General features: G+C 50.4%; 1 protein-coding gene across 1 annotated transcript in view; it reads right to left on the bottom strand.

The window, feature by feature from the left end:
* The window catches only part of DMAP1 (DNA methyltransferase 1 associated protein 1), a 138,103-nt gene extending 119,323 nt beyond the window's left edge, over positions 1-18,780 (bottom strand). Inside the window, exons 1-4 of the mRNA XM_082265025.1 lie at positions 18,679-18,780; positions 11,270-11,379; positions 8,780-8,871; positions 3,038-3,233 (exon numbers count right to left, since the gene is read on the bottom strand). Coding sequence (XP_082121151.1) covers positions 3,038-3,233; positions 8,780-8,871; positions 11,270-11,371 — 390 coding nt within the window. The 5' untranslated portion in view covers positions 11,372-11,379; positions 18,679-18,780. The remainder of the gene's footprint in view (positions 1-3,037; positions 3,234-8,779; positions 8,872-11,269; positions 11,380-18,678) is intronic.
* Positions 18,781-19,126: the final 346 nt, after the last annotated feature.

Here is a 19,126-nt window from a genome sequence, read left to right as displayed (position 1 = left end):
TTGCAGGGACCTCGTATGGAACTGTGCAAACTGAACTGCCTCGAAAGTAGACACCAACAGGCCCAGCACCCGCATGCAAGTCTTGAGGAAGGAACATCTGCTGGACAGCAGGAGATGAATTGCAGCCTGCAGTATCTGGAGTTTGTCCACAGGAAGGAGCACTCTGGCTAAAGCCAAGTCCAGAGCCTGACCCAGATAGTCCAGCTTTGTGGACGGAACCAGAGCAGACTTCTGAAAATTCAGAATCCAGCCGAACTCCCTCAGAATTTGTATGTTGACTTCCAGGTTTTCCACAAGAGCACTAGAAGACTCCGCTCGCAGAAGGAGGGTGTCCAAGTAGCCCAGTACCACGATCCCCCGTTGGCGTAACAATGCTAGCACCGAGGCTAACACTTTTGTTAAGACCCGAGGAGCAGAGGCGAGACCAAAGCGCTGATGACCGGCACATATTGGAATGTAAAGGTAAGCATCCTTGATGTCGATAGAGGCAAGAAAATCCCCCTGATGCAGAGAAGCAACCACCGTGCGAATGGGCTCTATTCTGAACTTCTGCACTCGCGCAAAGCAGTTCAGTGCCTTGAGGTCCAGAATTGGACGCACCTTGCCTTCCTTCCTGGGAACTGTAAACAGGTTTGAGTAAAAACCCTGAAAACGTTCCGATGTCGGAACCGGGACAATCACACCTTGAAGTAACAGGTCTTGTACCATCCCATCTATGGGGGTCCTTGCCCTTACTAGCCTGTGGAAGAAAAGGTACTCTTCCCCCCCGTGAGACCCTTAATGATGTCATCCAGGGTAGCTCCAAACAGGCAATCTCCTTGAAAAGGAAGATCAGTCAAGGTTTTTTTTTTTAGAAGTCTGGTGCGCAGACCAGCATTTGAGCCAAAAAATACGCCGAAGGACCACTGGCCAAGAGCCTAGCGACTAGGGGAGCCACATCCAAAGAGTCATCACAGATAAACTGCAGCCCCAGGACCAACTAGTCCGCCAGCTCAGCAAAGGCAGGAGGGGGCTGCTCTCCCTCCAGGTCACGGCATAAAAGCTTAGCCCACTCGGTCAGAGTTTGCGACACCAGTGCAATGGTAAACACCGGTCTCAGTGCCGAACCAGCCAGGGTGTATATATACGGGCCACAGCCTCCGCTTTCCTGTTAGCCGGGTCCCTAAAGTCTTCAACTGGAATCATGGTTGCTTTGTTCAATCTGGAGACCGGAGGTTTTCTTCACCGGTGGAACAGTCCACTTTTTAAGAAGGGACTCCTCATAGGGGTAGCTTCAGCTGCGCCCTCCATTTTTAAGGTCTCACGCAGATACAAGCAGTGCATCCACCAACGCCTTTGTGTGTGCGGTTGCAGAAGTGGAGGAATCATCCTCCCTATCTGAAAACTCAGGTCGCAAACCCAGCAGGGTGACCCACGTTTGCGGAGGCTGAATCAGAGTCAGTATCTGATGAGACAGATGAGGCAGGAGGCGCTTTTTGCTAGCCCGTCACCCAAAGACCACCTCCACCCGGGACACAAAGGACTCCAGGACCGCTGTCAGTGCATCGATGGATGGTTAGGATCAGGAGGGCCCCGCAGCCTCTGAGAGGGGATCAGGTGGGGAAATGTGCTTCAAAGACTCCATGAGTCAAAAGGGAAACCCCACAAAAAAAGGTGTAAAAAAAAAAAAACACTGCTAAGGGACACCCCCATCGCCCCGGCAGCACCAATCGGTCACCAGTAAAAGAGCACCTAAGGGATCCTCAGCAGAGAGGGAGAGGACCCCACCAGACTCACCATTATAATCTGCACTCCACGTGCGGCGATCTGGAAGTGAAAAGATCCAGGAGTCAGCACCATGGCATAAGGAGGGGCTCCCACCGCCAAAATCGCCACCCACAGGGCTCCACTGTCATGGCCGCTGCCATTTTCAATAGCAAACCACCGCAAAAGGGCTGACGGACTACACAAACATGGCCGCTGTGAATGGAGCACACAGGCTACAGCAAAATGGTGGCCCCACGCAGCCTCAGAAAAAGGGACAGGCAGGAAAAGGGGCCCCTGGCAGGAGCCCCCACCAGGTATAGCCCCCCCCCCCCACAGCCGATTGCCCAGTCGCCGGCGGTGCACCCCCCTGCCCCCATCGCTAGCACAGCACCCTGCCCCCACCCCAGGCAGTGGACCTGGCCACCCCAGAGCCCCAGCGTCAGTGAAAGGGGGGGATGGGGGGCGATATGGCCCACAGGGACCACCAGACCGACGAGGGGGGTGCCTAACGGGAAGGAGGGGAACCCAGGGGTTGAACTGTCCCATGAAGGGGCCCACGTCCACCCCAAAACCCTCCAGGGGGTGAGGGGGGACAATTTACTTACCATACCAGGAACCAGGCGGACACTGCTCCAGACAGAACCTCCTCTCCATCTAAATGGGGGGCTGTAGGCCAGGAGGAATGCTGCGACTCGGGCCGAGAGATCCGGACGTATGTGATCTCACGAGGTAGTTTAACTTGCAGGACAGTCCCCGTCTGGTGGGGCCGACCTAGCGTGGAGTTGAGGTCTGCGCACACTCGCTGGCCAGACAGGGGTAACCACTGCATGTAGATTATCCATCCCGTCGCCCAGTCCGGCAGTTGATTGTAGATCTCACAGGAAAAAAAACCAGGAGAAAAAAAATAAAGAAAAAATTGCCAGGACCAGAGATCCCAGCAAGGAACTAGGTCCGTACCTACAGCAGCGAGAGGGAGCATACCCCCTGGGACTGCCCATAGGCGTAGCCAGACTTTTTTTCTCCCTAGTCTCCTACTCCTGTAGGGGGCAGTATAATCCAATGGTTATGAAGATCAGGAGCTGTGTCCCTCAATGAATGAAAGAGAAAGACAAATTCACATTTTTTTTCTCTTGGCTGAGAAGTATTTGCAGAACCACTACACATCACCTTTAGGAGAGAGGTTGGGGCTTATTCTAATGTCAGTTTTGCTCCCTCACTACACAAAGTCCTGCAATTAAAGATGCAGCAAGCCAACACTTCTAAAGAAAGTCGGTAAGACTGACTGACATACTTTATTAAACCTGGCAAAGGGGTAGTCCTTCCCCTCCTCGGACGCCCGCCTCCAGTGGTAGAAGATAGCTCCGTCTTTCCTGGCCGGGTTGGTAAACGGCATCCACTTCCACGGTCGCACCTTCTTACAGCCCAGCTTGGCTTTTACCGTCCGGTAGCCATGAGTGGTGTCACTGGGGAGCAGCGGAGGGCCGTCTCTGTGAAAAGAGAAAAACACCATCAGCGTTCCAATATCGAGATCTTACAGAGACAACCGGTATTCTTGCCCTGTAATAGAAATAAGGATGACATATATAGTGGGGTGCACTCTGGATCTTCCGGGCATGTCACTGCTAAATACATCCCCATCCCTGTTTCAATATGTAGTGGCTACAGTTTCCAAAGACTTGTGGTCCACATCCCCCAATAGTCCATTATGGTTTAATCCCAATCTCAGAGAGTTATATGTTTTACCTGACCCACAGCGGTGGTATTCTAGGGGAGTTAAATACCTGCGTCACTAGGGTAAGGGTTGGCCTCAGATTGTTACCAGTGGGGAGACCAACCCTACCCCCAGCAGGGAACCCTATACTTTAAATAGCTGGGTGAACGGAACTTTCCTGGTGGACAAATACGCAAGTGTATCGTGTATTGATTAGTTATGATGTACTGGATATACGCTATTTGACCTACTATTGTTAATGTATACCCAACATATTGGCATGTGTATCCTTTTCTGTTGTTTGTTATATTTTTTATTGTGAAAATCACCAGATGCGCGCCGACATTGATTTACCCCGCACATATCTCTTCTATTATTAGCAACTTAGACATGCAGCGCGTGCGCAGATTGGTTCATTGGAGAACCCTACTCAGATCCCTCCCATGAAGAAAAGCACCCCCCATATCTACCCATTTAGCCTGCGCAGTTTGGAATCTAGAGCTAGAATCAGCAATAAAAGCAGAATAATACGTAGAAATAAGCCTAGTATGGTCAGGGTGTGCTCATAGGGGGTGCTTTCTAACTGTGGGGGGTGGACTCAATAGATGAACACAGAGACCTGTGTTCCTAAATAGTAGGAACACAGGATCCCTGTGTTCATATGTGACAGAACAGCGGTTTGCCATGTTTACATAGGCAGACCACCGTTCTGTCTCTATGGGGAGTGATCGTGGGTGGCTGGCCTGCTAATTGGCTTCCCCTCTGGCCAATCGGCGCGTGTGTGCGCCTCCGGCAGAGCGCACACTCCCCCACTGTCTATTACACAAAGCGATATACAGGTACGTTGTTTCGGGTAATAGAGCCTCTGTAAAACTACGGCGGATGGTCGGCAAGTGGCTAAATGCTGCTTTTTTTTTTCTTACCTGCAAAGTAAAGGCATAATGAGCTAGTATGCATTCTGCTTTAAAACATCCAATTAAAAAAAAAAAAAAACTATTTTTCATCGTTTTAGGCCAATTTGTATTCTGCCACATAATTCTGGTTAAAAAAAGAAAAAAAATCCCAACAAGCGTACAGTGATTGGTTTGCGCAAAAGTTATCGCGTCTACAAACTATGAGATCATTTTATGGAATTTTTATTTATTTTCTCTAGTAATGGGGTTGATCAGCGACTTATAGCAGGACTGCGATATTGCGGCGGACAGTCAGAACACTAACTGACACTTTGTGGGAACCAGAGACACTAAGATCAGTAAGAAGGTAAAAAAAATATATATATTTTTTTCCAAAATTGTCGCTTTTTTTTTTTTACAGCGCAAAAAAATAAAAACCGCAAAGGTGATCAAATACCACCAAAAGAAAGCTCTATTTTTTTGGGGTACAGCATCACATGACCGCGCAACTGTCAGTTAAAGTAATGCAGTGCCATATCACAAAAAATAGCCTGGTCATGAAGGGGGGTAAACTTTCCGCAAGTCAAGTGGTTAAAGGGCCGGTATGTGTGGTGGCAACCCATTCCTCCTAAACCCCTTGTCTACCAAGGTACATGTACAGACCTCCTACTATGCAAGGGGTGAACAGAAGCTCATGGCGGCTGCTGCAGTTGGTAATAATTTTTAGAGCCAGCAACGGACTTTCAGTTAAAAGTGACCTAGAGCCACCCAATCACATTTATGGTGCTCCGGATGCGAGACCCACCCCCTATCCCACAGGACTCAAGGTGGTCCCCAGTACCCTAGAAAATGCCTGTAGCCTTGAGAGCAGGATATCAGTGTGAATCATTTGTTCCTTAATCCTCCCCAAAAGACTTATCAACCCGGAAGCAACATGCATTACATCACCTCCTGCTTCCTACCTCGCCTCCTTGCTTCCTACCTCGCCTCCTTGCTTCCTACCTCGCCTCCTTGCTTCCTACCTCGCCTCCTTGCTTCCTACCTCGCCTCCTTGCTTCCTACCTCGCCTCCTTGCTTCCTACCTCGCCTCCTTGCTTCCTACCGCGCCTCCTTGCTTCCTACCGCGCCTCCTTGCTTCCTACCTCGCCTCCTTGGTTCCTACATAGTTACATAATAGTTGAGGTTGAATACAACAGTCCATCCAGTTCAACCCGTGTACGTGTGTGTGGATGTATTCATTTCCCATACCCCTGAATGTTTTAATCTTGGAGATGTATGTCCAAGAGTCTTTTAAAAGTAGCCATACTTCCCGCAGTTACCACCATTTGTGGAAGAGAGTTCCACAATCTTATTGCCCTTACTGTAAAAAACCCCTGAGTAGCCTGAGGTTAAATCTCTTCTCCTCTAATTGCATTGTATGGCCTCGTGTTCTCTTACATTCCTTGTGACTGAATAGCTTTTTTCTATGCTGAGATCACCGTTGAGGTATTTGTAAATCGCTATCATATCACCTCTGAGGCGTCTCCTCTCCAGGGAGAATAAATTGAGTGCTTGTAAACGCTCCTCATAATTTAGGTCTTCCAATTCCCTAACTAGCTTAGTTGCCCTTCTCTGGACTCTCTCCAGTTCCAGCACATCCTTTCTGAGGATTGGTGACCAGAACCGGACAGAATACTCCAGATGTGGTCGGACCAGAGTTTTATAAAGTGGAAGGATTATAGTCTTATCTCTGGAATACATCCCTTTCTTTATGCATGCTAATATTCTGCCGGCTTTGGCAGCTGCAGCTTGACATTGCATGCTATTGCTTAGTCTATCTTCTACTAAGACTCCCAGATCTTTCTCCATTCTTGATTCCCCCAAAGGTTCCCCCCAAAGCGTATTTTGCGTTTATGTTTTCAGTCCCCAAGTGCAAACCTTACATTTCTCCACATTAAACCTCATCTGCCATGTGGTTGCCCACTCCGTTATTTTGTTCAGGTCATTCTGTAAGATTTCTGCCTCACGATGTGAAGTTATTGCCCTGCTTAATTTTGTGTCATCTGCAAAAACTGATATAGAACTACTGATCCCGTCCTCAATGCGGTTTATGAATAAATTGAACAAAATTGGTCCCAGTACTGAGCCTTGGGGCACCCCACTTACCACTCTAGACCAGTGTGAGTATGCGTTATTTATTACCACCCTTTGGACACGCCCCTTTAACCAGTTTTCTATCCAAGAACATCGAACTATCGAATGCCTTAGCAAAATCCAGATACACCACATCCACTGGTCTCCCCCTATCTAGCTTACAGCCCCACTCCTCGTAGAATGTTAAAAAGATGGGTTTGACAAGAACGCCCATTTGTAAACCCATGCTGATGATACTGTTAACTTCTTGGATATCAAATTCTTGGATATAGTCCCTTATCATCCCTTCCAGTAATTTAAATACTATTGATGTCAGGCTGACCGGCCTATAATTGCCCGGGATATGCCTCTGCCCTTTTTTTGAATATCGGTATCACGTTAGCTTTCCTCCAGTCACCTGGTACAGTTCCTTTTAAAATACTGTCTGCAAAGATCAGGAACAGTGGTCTATATATAACTTAACTGAGTTCCTTGAGTACTCTCGGATGTACGCCATCCGGGCCTGGTGATTTATTTGTGTTAATGTTATCCAGCCTTTTCATGATTTCACCCTCTGTTAGCCATAGCGGCAAGTCATGTGAAGTACTGCTAACCATACCCCTCCTTTTCCTGTGTAAAGACTGAGGAGAAGAAAGCGTTCAGCACGGTTGCTTTTTCAGTGTCCTCTGTAACCATCCTCCCATCATTGTTAATTATGTGTGCAACGTTCTCTGACCTTGTTTGTTTGTTATTAATATATGTAAATAATTTCTTAGGGTTCATTTTACTTTCCTCTGCTATTTGTCTCTTAAAGTCGATTTAAGCCTTCTTGATTTCGTTTTTACATTTCTTATTCAATTCCTTGTATTGGTGGAAAGCCAATGAAGTCCCCGAAGCCACTTTTTTTTCCCCTAACAAGTTTTGTTACGTTACGGTTTAGCCAGCCAGGTTTGGCTCTTCTAAATGTATTTCCCATAGGAATGCACTGTGAGATGCATTTGTTTAATATGTTCCTAAAGCATTCCCAGTTTTCCTCTCTGGTCAGTGATCCCAGGGATTGGTCCCAGTTTATTTCCTCTATCATTGAGCACAGTTTGGGAATGTTTGCCCTTCTGACGTTTAGGGTTTTAGGTTCCGCTCTTGCCTTGCTATCTTGCGATTTACGTTAAATGTGATAATCCTGTGATTGCTAGAACCCACGTTGTCCTGGACTCCTACATCTGAGATTAGATCTGGGTCATTAGTAATTAATAGATCCAGCACTGCATTCTTTCTAGTAGGAGAATCCACCAACTGAGACATGTAGTTGTCCTGTAAGACATTCATGAAGAGACGGGCCTTTAGTGAGTGTGCGGTCCCCTCTTCCCGGTCAATGTCGGGATAACTGAAGTCCCCCAATATGATGACTGGCCTCAACTTTGCCGCTTTACCCAACAATGATAGAAATTCCAAATCAACCTCCTCCCTTTGGTTGGGCGGCCGATAACAAACCCCCACAATTACTTTCCCCTTTACTTCTTCCCTATGAAGTTCTACCCACACAGATTCTAACTCCGTACTCATCCCTTCCGTAATGTCACTCCTCTCTACCACCCAGAGTACCCTTAGGTATTGGCCAGCCAGTCGTGTGAGGGGGTCGAACCAAGTCAACACACCGCTCCTCCTCCAACACATCGCTCCTCCTCCAACACATCGCTCCTCCTCCTACACACCGCTCCTCCTTCTCCAACACACCGCTGCTCCTCCTCCTCCAACACACCGCTGCTCCTCCTCCTCCAACACACCGCTCCTCCTCCTCCTCCAACACACCGCTCCTCCTCCTCCAACACACCGCTCCTCCTCCTCCAACACACCGCTGCTCCTCCTCCAACACACCGCTGCTCCTCCTCCTCCAACACACCGCTGCTCCTCCTCCTCCAACACACCGCTCCTCCTCCAACACACCGCTCCTCCTCCAACACACCGCTCCTCCTCCAACACACCGCTCCTCCTCCTCCAACACACCGCTCCTCCTCCTCCAACACACCGCACCTCCTCCAACACACCGCTCCTCCTCCAACACACCGCTCCTCCTCCAACACACCGCTCCTCCACCAACACACCGCTCCTCCACCAACACACCGCGCTCCTCCTCCAACACACCGCGCTCCTCCTCCAACACACCGCGCTCCTCCTCCAACACACTGCTTCTGGCTGAAAAACCATCACTTCCTTGTACAGCTGAGGCCCCTGTGTGTCATGTGATGTGCCGGGGAGGAGAAGGGACCCCAGAGAAGACACACAATGTTCAGTAATGGAGGCTGGAAGAAACACTTACTTCTTGTCTGAATAGAGGAGAGCGTAGACCTCCCGGTGCATCCCCTCCGGACGCTTAAATGTCAGAGTCTCCGAAGATTTCTTAGACTTCTTCTACAAAAACCAAACACAGAGAGAGATGAGGAATGTCTGTGTACTGCACTGCGGTATATGTCAGAGCTATATACATGTATAATAATAATAGTGTGTGACTGTGGGGGAGGGGACATTAGAGTGTAAGCTCCTCTGGTACAGAGACTGATGTGACTGTGGGGGGGGGGGGACATTAGAGTGTAAGCTCCTCTGGTACAGAGACTGATGTGACTGTGGGGGAGGGGACATTAGAGTGTAAGCTCCTCCGGTACAGAGTCTGATGTGACTGTGGGGGAGGGGACATTAGAGTGTAAGCTCCTCTGGTACAGAGACTGATGTGACTGTGGGGGAGGGGACATTAGAGTGTAAGCTCCTCTGGTACAGAGTCTGATGTGACTGTGGGGGAGGGGACATTAGAGTGTAAGCTCCTCCGGTACAGAGTCTGATGTGACTGTGGGGGGGGGGGGACATTAGAGTGTAAGCTCCTCTGGTACAGAGACTGATGTGACTGTGGGGGAGGGGACATTAGAGTGTAAGCTCCTCCGGTACAGAGACTGATGTGACTGTGGGGGAGGGGACATTAGAGTGTAAGCTCCTCTGGTACAGAGACTGATGTGACTGTGGGGGAGGGGGACATTCGAGTGTAAGCTCCTCTGGTACAGAGACTGATGTGACTCTGGGGGAGGGGACATTAGAGTGTAAGCTCCTCTGGTACAGAGACTGATGTGACTGTGGGGGGAGGAGACATTAGAGTGTAAGCTCCTCTGGTACAGAGACTGATGTGACTGTGGGGGGAGGAGACATTGGAGTGTAAGCTCCTCTGGTACAGAGACTGATGTGACTGTGGGGGAGGGGACATTAGAGTGTAAGCTCCTCTGGTACAGAGACTGATGTGACTGTGGGGGGGGGGGGGACATTAGAGTGTAAGCTCCTCTGGTACAGAGACTGATGTGACTGTGGGGGGGGGGGGGGACATTAGAGTGTAAGCTCCTCTGGTACAGAGACTGATGTGACTGTGGGGGAGGGGACATTAGAGTGTAAGCTCCTCCGGTACAGAGTCTGATGTGACTGTGGGGGAGGGGACATTAGAGTGTAAGCTCCTCTGGTACAGAGACTGATGTGACTGTGGGGGAGGGGACATTAGAGTGTAAGCTCCTCTGGTACAGAGACTGATGTGACTGTGGGGGAGGGGGACATTCGAGTGTAAGCTCCTCTGGTACTGAGACTGATGTGACTGTGGGGGAGGGGACATTAGAGTGTAAGCTCCTCTGGTACAGAGACTGATGTGACTGTGGGGGAGGGGACATTAGAGTGTAAGCTCCTCTGGTACAGAGACTGATGTGACTGTGGGGGAGGGGACATTAGAGTGTAAGCTCCTCTGGTACAGAGACTGATGTGACTGTGGGGGAGGGGACATTAGAGTGTAAGCTCCTCTGGTACAGAGACTGATGTGACTGTGGGGGAGGGGACATTAGAGTGTAAGCTCCTCTGGTACAGAGACTGATGTGACTGTGGGGGGAGGAGACATTGGAGTGTAAGCTCCTCTGGTACAGAGACTGATGTGACTGTGGGGGAGGGGACATTAGAGTGTAAGCTCCTCTGGTACAGAGACTGCTGTGACTGTGGGGGAGGGGACATTAGAGTGTAAGCTCCTCTGGTACAGAGACTGATGTGACTGTGGGGGAGGGGGACATTCGAGTGTAAGCTCCTCTGGTACTGAGACTGATGTGACTGTGGGGGAGGGGACATTAGAGTGTAAGCTCCTCTGGTACAGAGACTGATGTGACTGTGGGGGAGGGGACATTAGAGTGTAAGCTCCTCTGGTACAGAGACTGATGTGACTGTGGGGGAGGGGACATTAGAGTGTAAGCTCCTCTGGTACAGAGACTGATGTGACTGTGGGGGAGGGGACATTAGAGTGTAAGCTCCTCTGGTACAGAGACTGATGTGACTGTGGGGGAGGGGACATTAGAGTGTAAGCTCCTCTGGTACAGAGACTGATGTGACTGTGGGGGAGGGGACATTAGAGTGTAAGCTCCTCTGGTACAGAGACTGATGTGACTGTGGGGGAGGGGACATTAGAGTGTAAGCTCCTCTGGTACAGAGACTGATGTGACTGTGGGGGGAGGAGACATTGGAGTGTAAGCTCCTCTGGTACAGAGACTGATGTGACTGTGGGGGAGGGGACATTAGAGTGTAAGCTCCTCTGGTACAGAGACTGATGTGACTGTGGGGGGAGGAGACATTGGAGTGTAAGCTCCTCTGGTACAGAGACTGATGTGATTGGCTCAGTGATCTCTGTACAGCACTGCGGTATATGTCAGAGCCATGTGTGGAAATGAAGGTTGATGCTCCTGATTGGTCAGATGATGATTGGTTGGGTGACATTGGATGGATTCCTCGCCTCTCAGGGACGCACCTTGTCGGCATTGATGATGTCCTTCTTGCTGATGATCCCGGGGGTCTCCGACTCCCCTCCCCCCAGTTCCAAAATATCCCGGACATCCGCTCCGGTCCCCATTCTTCACCCTGATAGGAGGAGAGAGGTTAGATACGGAACACAGACACCTTCATTCAACACCACAGGCAAAAAGAGCAACCAGATTTCAAACAATATCAGATCAGTGCGATGAATTCTGATTGGTCGATGCGATACAAAGTTACCATAGAATGTTTAATTCACCCCTCTACAATGCGTCAATGCCGGTGAATTATATCCATAACATACAGTATATGTACAGCACCCTGCTGTCCCCTCCCACCAGCCATGATCTGCCCCCTGCCAGCCTCTCCCACCAGCCATGATCTGCCCCCTGCCGACCCCTCCCACCAGCCATGATCTGCCCCCTGCCAGCCCCTCCCACCAGCCATGATCTGCCCCCTGCCGACCCCTCCCACCAGCCATGATCTGCCCCCTGCCAGCCCCTCCCACCAGCCATGATCTGCCCCCTGCCAGCCCCTCCCACCAGCCATGATCTGCCCCCTGCCGGCCCCTCCCACCAGCCATGCTCTGCCTGCATTGCAGGGAGGCCCTATGGCATATATACATGCACCGCTGCACATATACTTTTATATATTTTTGTATATTTTACTCAAAAAAAGAAAGGAGCAGTTTTTAATCATAGTATAGCATCAAGTCAATTATATTCCGGGGATATTGATCTGGTCAGTTAAGTAGCAGAGGGGGTTGTTATTCAGTTTCAGCTGCTTTAGTGATAATGAAATTAACAGGTACACTAGATGGGCAACAATCAGACAACTTCCAAAGCAGGAATGGTTTTACAGGTGGAGGCCACTGACTTTATTTTTTCCCTACTCATCTTTTCTGACTGTTTGTCACTAGTTTTGCATTTGGCTGGGGTCAGTGTCACTACTGGTACTATGAGGTCATACCTGGACCCTATAGAGGGGGTCAGTGTCACTACTGGTAGTATGAGGCCATACCTGGACCCTATAGAGGAGGTCAGTGTCACTACTGGTAGTATGAGGTCATACCTGGACCCTATAGAGGGGGTCAGTGTCACTACTGGTAGTATGAGGCCATACCTGGACCCTATAGAGGGGGTCAGTATCACTACTGGTAGTATGAGGAGATACCTGGACCCTATAGAGGGGGTCAGTGTCACTACTGGTAGTATGAGGTCATACCTGGACCCTATAGAGGGGGTCAGTGTCACTGCTGGTAGTATGAGGCCATACCTGGACCCTATAGAGGGGGTCAGTGTCACTACTGGTAGTATGAGGCCATACCTGGACCCTATAGAGGGGGTCAGTGTCACTACTGGTAGTATGAGGTCATACCTGGACCCTATAGAGGGGGTCAGTATCACTACTGGTAGTATGAGGAGATACCTGGACCCTATAGAGGGGGTCAGTGTCACTACTGGTAGGATGAGGCCATACCTGGACCCTATAGAGGGGGTCAGTGTCACTACTGGTAGTATGAGGAGATACCTGGACCCTATAGAGGGGGTCAGTGTCACTACTGGTAGTATGAGGCCATACCTGGACCCTATAGAGGGGGGTCAGTGTCACTACTGGTAGTATGAGGCCATACCTGGAACCTATAGAGGGGGTCAGTATCACTACTGGTAGTATGAGGCCATACCTGGACCCTATAGAGAGGGTCAGTGTCACTACTGGTAGTATGAGGTCATACCTGGACCCTATAGAGAGGGTCAGTGTCACTACTGGTAGTATGAGGTCATACCTGGACCCTATAGAGGGGGTCAGTGTCACTACTGGTAGTATGAGGAGATACCTGGACCCTATAGAGGGGGTCAGTGTCACTACTGGTAGTATGAGGCCATACCTGGACCCTATAGAGGGGGTCAATGTCACTACTGGTAGTATGAGGTCATACCTGGACCCTATAGAGGGGGTCAGTGTCACTACTGGTAGTATGAGGCCATACCTGGACCCTATAGAGGGGGTCAGTGTCACTACTGGTAGTATGAGGTCATACCTGGACCCTATAGAGGGGGTCAGTGTCACTGCTGGTAGTATGAGGCCATACCTGGACCCTATAGAGGGGGTCAGTGTCACTACTGGTAGTATGAGGCCATACCTGGACCCTATAGAGGGGGTCAGTGTCACTGCTGGTAGTATGAGGTCATACCTGGACCCTATAGAGGGGGTCAGTATCACTACTGGTAGTATGAGGAGATACCTGGACCCTATAGAGGGGGTCAGTGTCACTACTGGTAGGATGAGGCCATACCTGGACCCTATAGAGGGGGTCAGTGTCACTACTGGTAGTATGAGGAGATACCTGGACCCTATAGACGGGGTCAGTGTCACTACTGGTAGTATGAGGCCATACCTGGACCCTATAGAGGGGGGTCAGTGTCACTACTGGTAGTATGAGGCCATACCTGGAACCTATAGAGGGGGTCAGTATCACTACTGGTAGTATGAGGCCATACCTGGACCCTATAGAGAGGGTCAGTGTCACTACTGGTAGTATGAGGTCATACCTGGACCCTATAGAGAGGGTCAGTGTCACTACTGGTAGTATGAGGTCATACCTGGACCCTATAGAGGGGGTCAGTGTCACTACTGGTAGTATGAGGAGATACCTGGACCCTATAGAGGGGGTCAGTGTCACTACTGGTAGTATGAGGCCATACCTGGACCCTATAGAGGGGGTCAGTGTCACTACTGGTAGTATGAGGTCATACCTGGACCCTATAGAGGGGGTCAGTGTCACTACTGGTAGTATGAGGCCATACCTGGACCCTATAGAGGGGGTCAGTGTCACTACTGGTAGTATGAGGTCATACCTGGACCCTATAGAGGGGGTCAGTGTCACTACTGGTAGTATGAGGCCATACCTGGACCCTATAGAGGGGGTCAGTGTCACTACTGGTAGTATGAGGTCATACCTGGACCCTATAGAGGGGGTCAGTATCACTACTGGTAGTATGAGGAGATACCTGGACCCTATAGAGGGGGTCAGTGTCACTACTGGTAGGATGAGGCCATACCTGGACCCTATAGAGGGGGTCAGTGTCACTACTGGTAGTATGAGGAGATACCTGGACCCTATAGAGGGGGTCAGTGTCACTACTGGTAGTATGAGGCCATACCTGGACCCTATAGAGGGGGGTCAGTGTCACTACTGGTAGTATGAGGCCATACCTGGACCCTATAGAGGGGGTCAGTATCACTACTGGTAGTATGAGGAGATACCTGGACCCTATAGAGGGGGTCAGTGTCACTACTGGTAGTATGAGGCCATACCTGGACCCTATAGAGGGGGTCAGTATCACTACTGGTAGTATGAGGAGATACCTGGACCCTATAGAGGGGGTCAGTGTCACTACTGGTAGTATGAGGCCATACCTGGACCCTATAGAGGGGGGTCAGTGTCACTACTGGTAGTATGAGGCCATACCTGGACCCTACAAAGGGGGTCAGTGTCACTACTGGTAGCATGAGGCCATACCTGGACCCTATAGAGGGGGTAAGTATCACTACTGGTAGCATGGGGTGATACCTGGACCCTATAGAGGGGGTCAGTGTCACTACTGGTAGGATGAGGCCATACCTGGACCCTATAGAGGGGGTCAGTGTCACTACTGGTAGGATGAGGCCATACCTGGACCCTATAGAGGGGGGTCAGTGTCACTACTGGTAGTATGAGGCCATACCTGGACCTTATAGAGGGGGTCAGTGTCACTACTGGTAGGATGAGGAGATACCTGGACCCTATAGAGGGGGTCAGTGTCACTACTGGTAGTATGAGGCCATACCTGGACCCTATAGAGGGGGTCAGTGTCACTACTGGTAGGATGAAGAGATACCTGGACCCTATAGAGGGGGTCAGTGTCACTACTGGTTGTATGAGGTCATACCTGGACCCTATAGAGGGGGTCAGTGTCACTACTGGTAGTATGAGGCCATACCTGGACCCTATAGAGGGGGGTCAGTGTCACTACTGGTAGGATGAGGAGATACCTGGACCCTATAGAGGGGGTCAGTGTCACTACTGGTAGTATGAGGCCATACCTGGACCCTATAGAGGGGGGTCAGTGTCACTACTGGTAGTATGAGGCCATACCTGGACCCTATAGAGGGGGTCAGTGTCACTACTGGTAGGATGAAGAGATACCTGGACCCTATAGAGGGGGTCAGTGTCACTACTGGTTGTATGAGGTCATACCTGGGCCCTATAGAGGGGGTCAGTGTCACTACTGGTAGTATGAGGCCATACCTGGACCCTATAGAGGGGGTCAGTGTCACTACTGGTAGGATGAGGCCATACCTGGACCCTATAGAGGGGGTCAGTGTCACTACTGGTAGTATGAGGCCATACCTGGACCCTATAGAGGGGGTCAGTGTCACTACTGGTAGGATGAGGAGATACCTGGACCCTATAGAGGGGGTCAGTGTCACTACTGGTTGTATGAGGAGATACCTGGACCCTATAGAGGGGGTCAGTGTCACTACTGGTAGTATGAGGAGATACCTGGACCCTATAGAGGGGGTCAGTGTCACTACTGGCAGCATGAGGCCATACCTGGACCCTATAGAGGGGGGTCAGTGTCACTACTGGTAGTATGAGGCCATACCTGGACCCTATAGAGGGGGTCAGTGTCACTACTGGTAGCATGAGGCCATACCTGGACCCTATAGAGGGGGTCAGTATCACTACTGGTAGTATGAGGAGATACCTGGACCCTATAGAGGGGGTCAGTGTCACTACTGGTAGGATGAGGTCATACCTGGACCCTATAGAGGGGGGTCAGTGTCACTACTGGTAGCATGAGGAGATACCTGGACCCTATAGAGGTTGCACAGGCAGTCCAACTCCTCTAGGATGGCATCAATACGTCCCATTGCCAGAAGGTTTGCTGTGTCACATTACCCAGTCCATACCAGTATAGATCCTACCAGTATAGATCCTAGACACCCCCTCCCCCCCCCATACAGATATCTATAGACACCCCCCCCCCCAAAACAGCTATCTATAGACACCCCCTCTCCATACAGATAACTATAGACACCCCCCCTCCATACAGATATCTATAGACACCCCCCCCCATACAGATCTCTATAGACACCCCCCATACAGCTATCTATAGACACCCCCCCCCCATACAGCTATCTATAGACACCCCCCCCCATACAGCTATCTATAGACACCCCCCCCCATACAGCTATCTATAGACACCCCCCCCATACAGCTATCTATATACACCCCCCCATACAGCTATCTATAGACACCCCCCCCATACAGCTATCTATAGACACCCCCCCCCATACAGCTATCTATAGACACCCCCCCCATACAGCTATCTATAGACACCCCCCCCCCATACAGCTATGTATAGACACCCCCCCCATACAGCTATGTATAGACACCCCCCCCCCATACAGCTATGTATAGACACCCCCCCCCCCATACAGCTATGTATAGACACCCCCCCCATACAGCTATCTATATACACCCCCCCCATACAGCTATCTATATACACCCCCCCATACAGCTATCTATATACACCCCCCCCATACAGCTATCTATATACACCCCCCCCATACAGCTATCTATATACACCCCCCCCATACAGCTATCTATATACACCCCCCCATACAGCTATCTATATACACCCCCCCATACAGCTATCTATATACACCCCCCCCCATACAGCTATCTATATACACCCCCCCCCATACAGCTATCTATATACACCCCCCCCCCATACAGCTATCTATATACACCCCCCCCCATACAGCTATCTATATACACCCCCCCCCATACAGCTATCTATATACACCCCCCCCCATACAGCTATCTATATACACACCCCCCATACAGCTATCTATATACACCCCCCCCATACAGCTATCTATATACACCCCCCCCCATACAGCTATCTATATACACACCCCCCATACAGCTATCTATATACACCCCCCCATACAGCTATCTATATACACCCCCCCCCCCCCATACAGCTATCTATATACACCCCCCCCATACAGCTATCTATATACACACCCCCCATACAGCTATCTATATACACCCCCCCATACAGCTATCTATATACACCCCCCCCATACAGCTATCTATATACACCCCCCCCATACAGCTATCTATATACACCCCCCCCATACAGCTATCTATATACACCCCCCCATACAGCTATCTATATACACCCCCCCATACAGCTATCTATATACACCCCCCCATACAGCTATCTATATACACCCCCCCCCATACAGCTATCTATATACACCCCCCCCCATACAGCTATCTATATACACCCCCCCCATACAGCTATCTATATACACCCCCCCCCATACAGCTATCTATATACACCCCCCCCATACAGCTATCTATATACACCCCCCCCATACAGCTATCTATATACACCCCCCCCATACAGCTATCTATATACACCCCCCCCATACAGCTATCTATATACACCCCCCCCATACAGCTATCTATATACACCCCCCCCATACAGCTATCTATATACACCCCCCCCATACAGCTATCTATATACACCCCCCCCATACAGCTATCTATATACACCCCCCCCATACAGCTATCTATATACACCCCCCCCATACAGCTATCTATATACACCCCCCCCCATACAGCTATCTATAGACACCCCCCCCATACAGCTATGTATAGACACCCCCCCCCCCCATACAGCTATCTATATACACCCCCCCATACAGCTATCTATATACACCCCCCCCATACAGCTATCTATATACACCCCCCCCATACAGCTATCTATATACACCCCCCCCATACAGCTATCTATATACACCCCCCCCCATACAGCTATCTATATACACCCCCCCCCATACAGCTATCTATATACACCCCCCCCCATACAGCTATCTATAGACACCCCCCCCATACAGCTATGTATAGACACCCCCCCCCCCCCATACAGCTATCTATATACACCCCCCCCATACAGATATCTTTATACACCCCCCCATACAGATATCTTTATACACCCCCCCATACAGCTATCTATATACACCCCCCCCCCATACAGCTATCTATATACACCCCCCCCATACAGCTATCTATATACACCCCCCCATACAGCTATCTATAGACACCCCCCCCATACAGCTATCTATATACACCCCCCCCATACAGCTATCTATATACACCCCCCCCATACAGCTATCTATATACACCCCCCCATACAGATATCTTTATACACCCCCCCCCATACTGTTATGTATGTGTAATATATATATATATATGTATACACACAGCCCCCCCCCCGTAGTAATATAGTACAGCTCAGCATTCCCTGAGGCCCCCCAATAACATCACCGAGCCCCCCTCACCTCTGCAGTACCAGCTGAGCCTCTGAACCGACGCGCAGTGATGACGTCACCCAGCTACGAAGGGACGCCGCAGAAGGGAGACACCCAGCGGCCGTAGACGAGAATGACAGAAGGGGCGGGACCAGACAACACAGGGCCGAGGATGGGCGGGGCCAGGTCGGTGCTCCGGGGGACGCTCAGTGTCGGTGTGTCCAATAGTCGGGGGAGGAGGGGAGGGGTACCGCCTCCATTCATCTCTTTATAATTCCTTCTGTGCTATTCATAAATCTGTGTCCTGGGGGTCCCCCCATCACTACAGAGAGGGGATGGGAGCTGGGGATGGATGGGAGCCACTAGCCAGGGATCAGGATGGGGGGATGGATGGGAGACAGGGATGGAGGAATGGGAGCCAGGGATGGATGGGAAAGGATGGGAGCCAGGGATTGATAGGAGCCATGGATGGGTTCAT

Source organism: Pelophylax lessonae (genome assembly GCF_965119305.1).
Source record: "Pelophylax lessonae genome assembly, chromosome: 8".
Taxonomy (NCBI): domain Eukaryota; kingdom Metazoa; phylum Chordata; class Amphibia; order Anura; family Ranidae; genus Pelophylax; species Pelophylax lessonae.
Note: the sequence above shows the minus strand (reverse complement) of the source record. Positions and strands in the feature narration are given on the sequence as shown.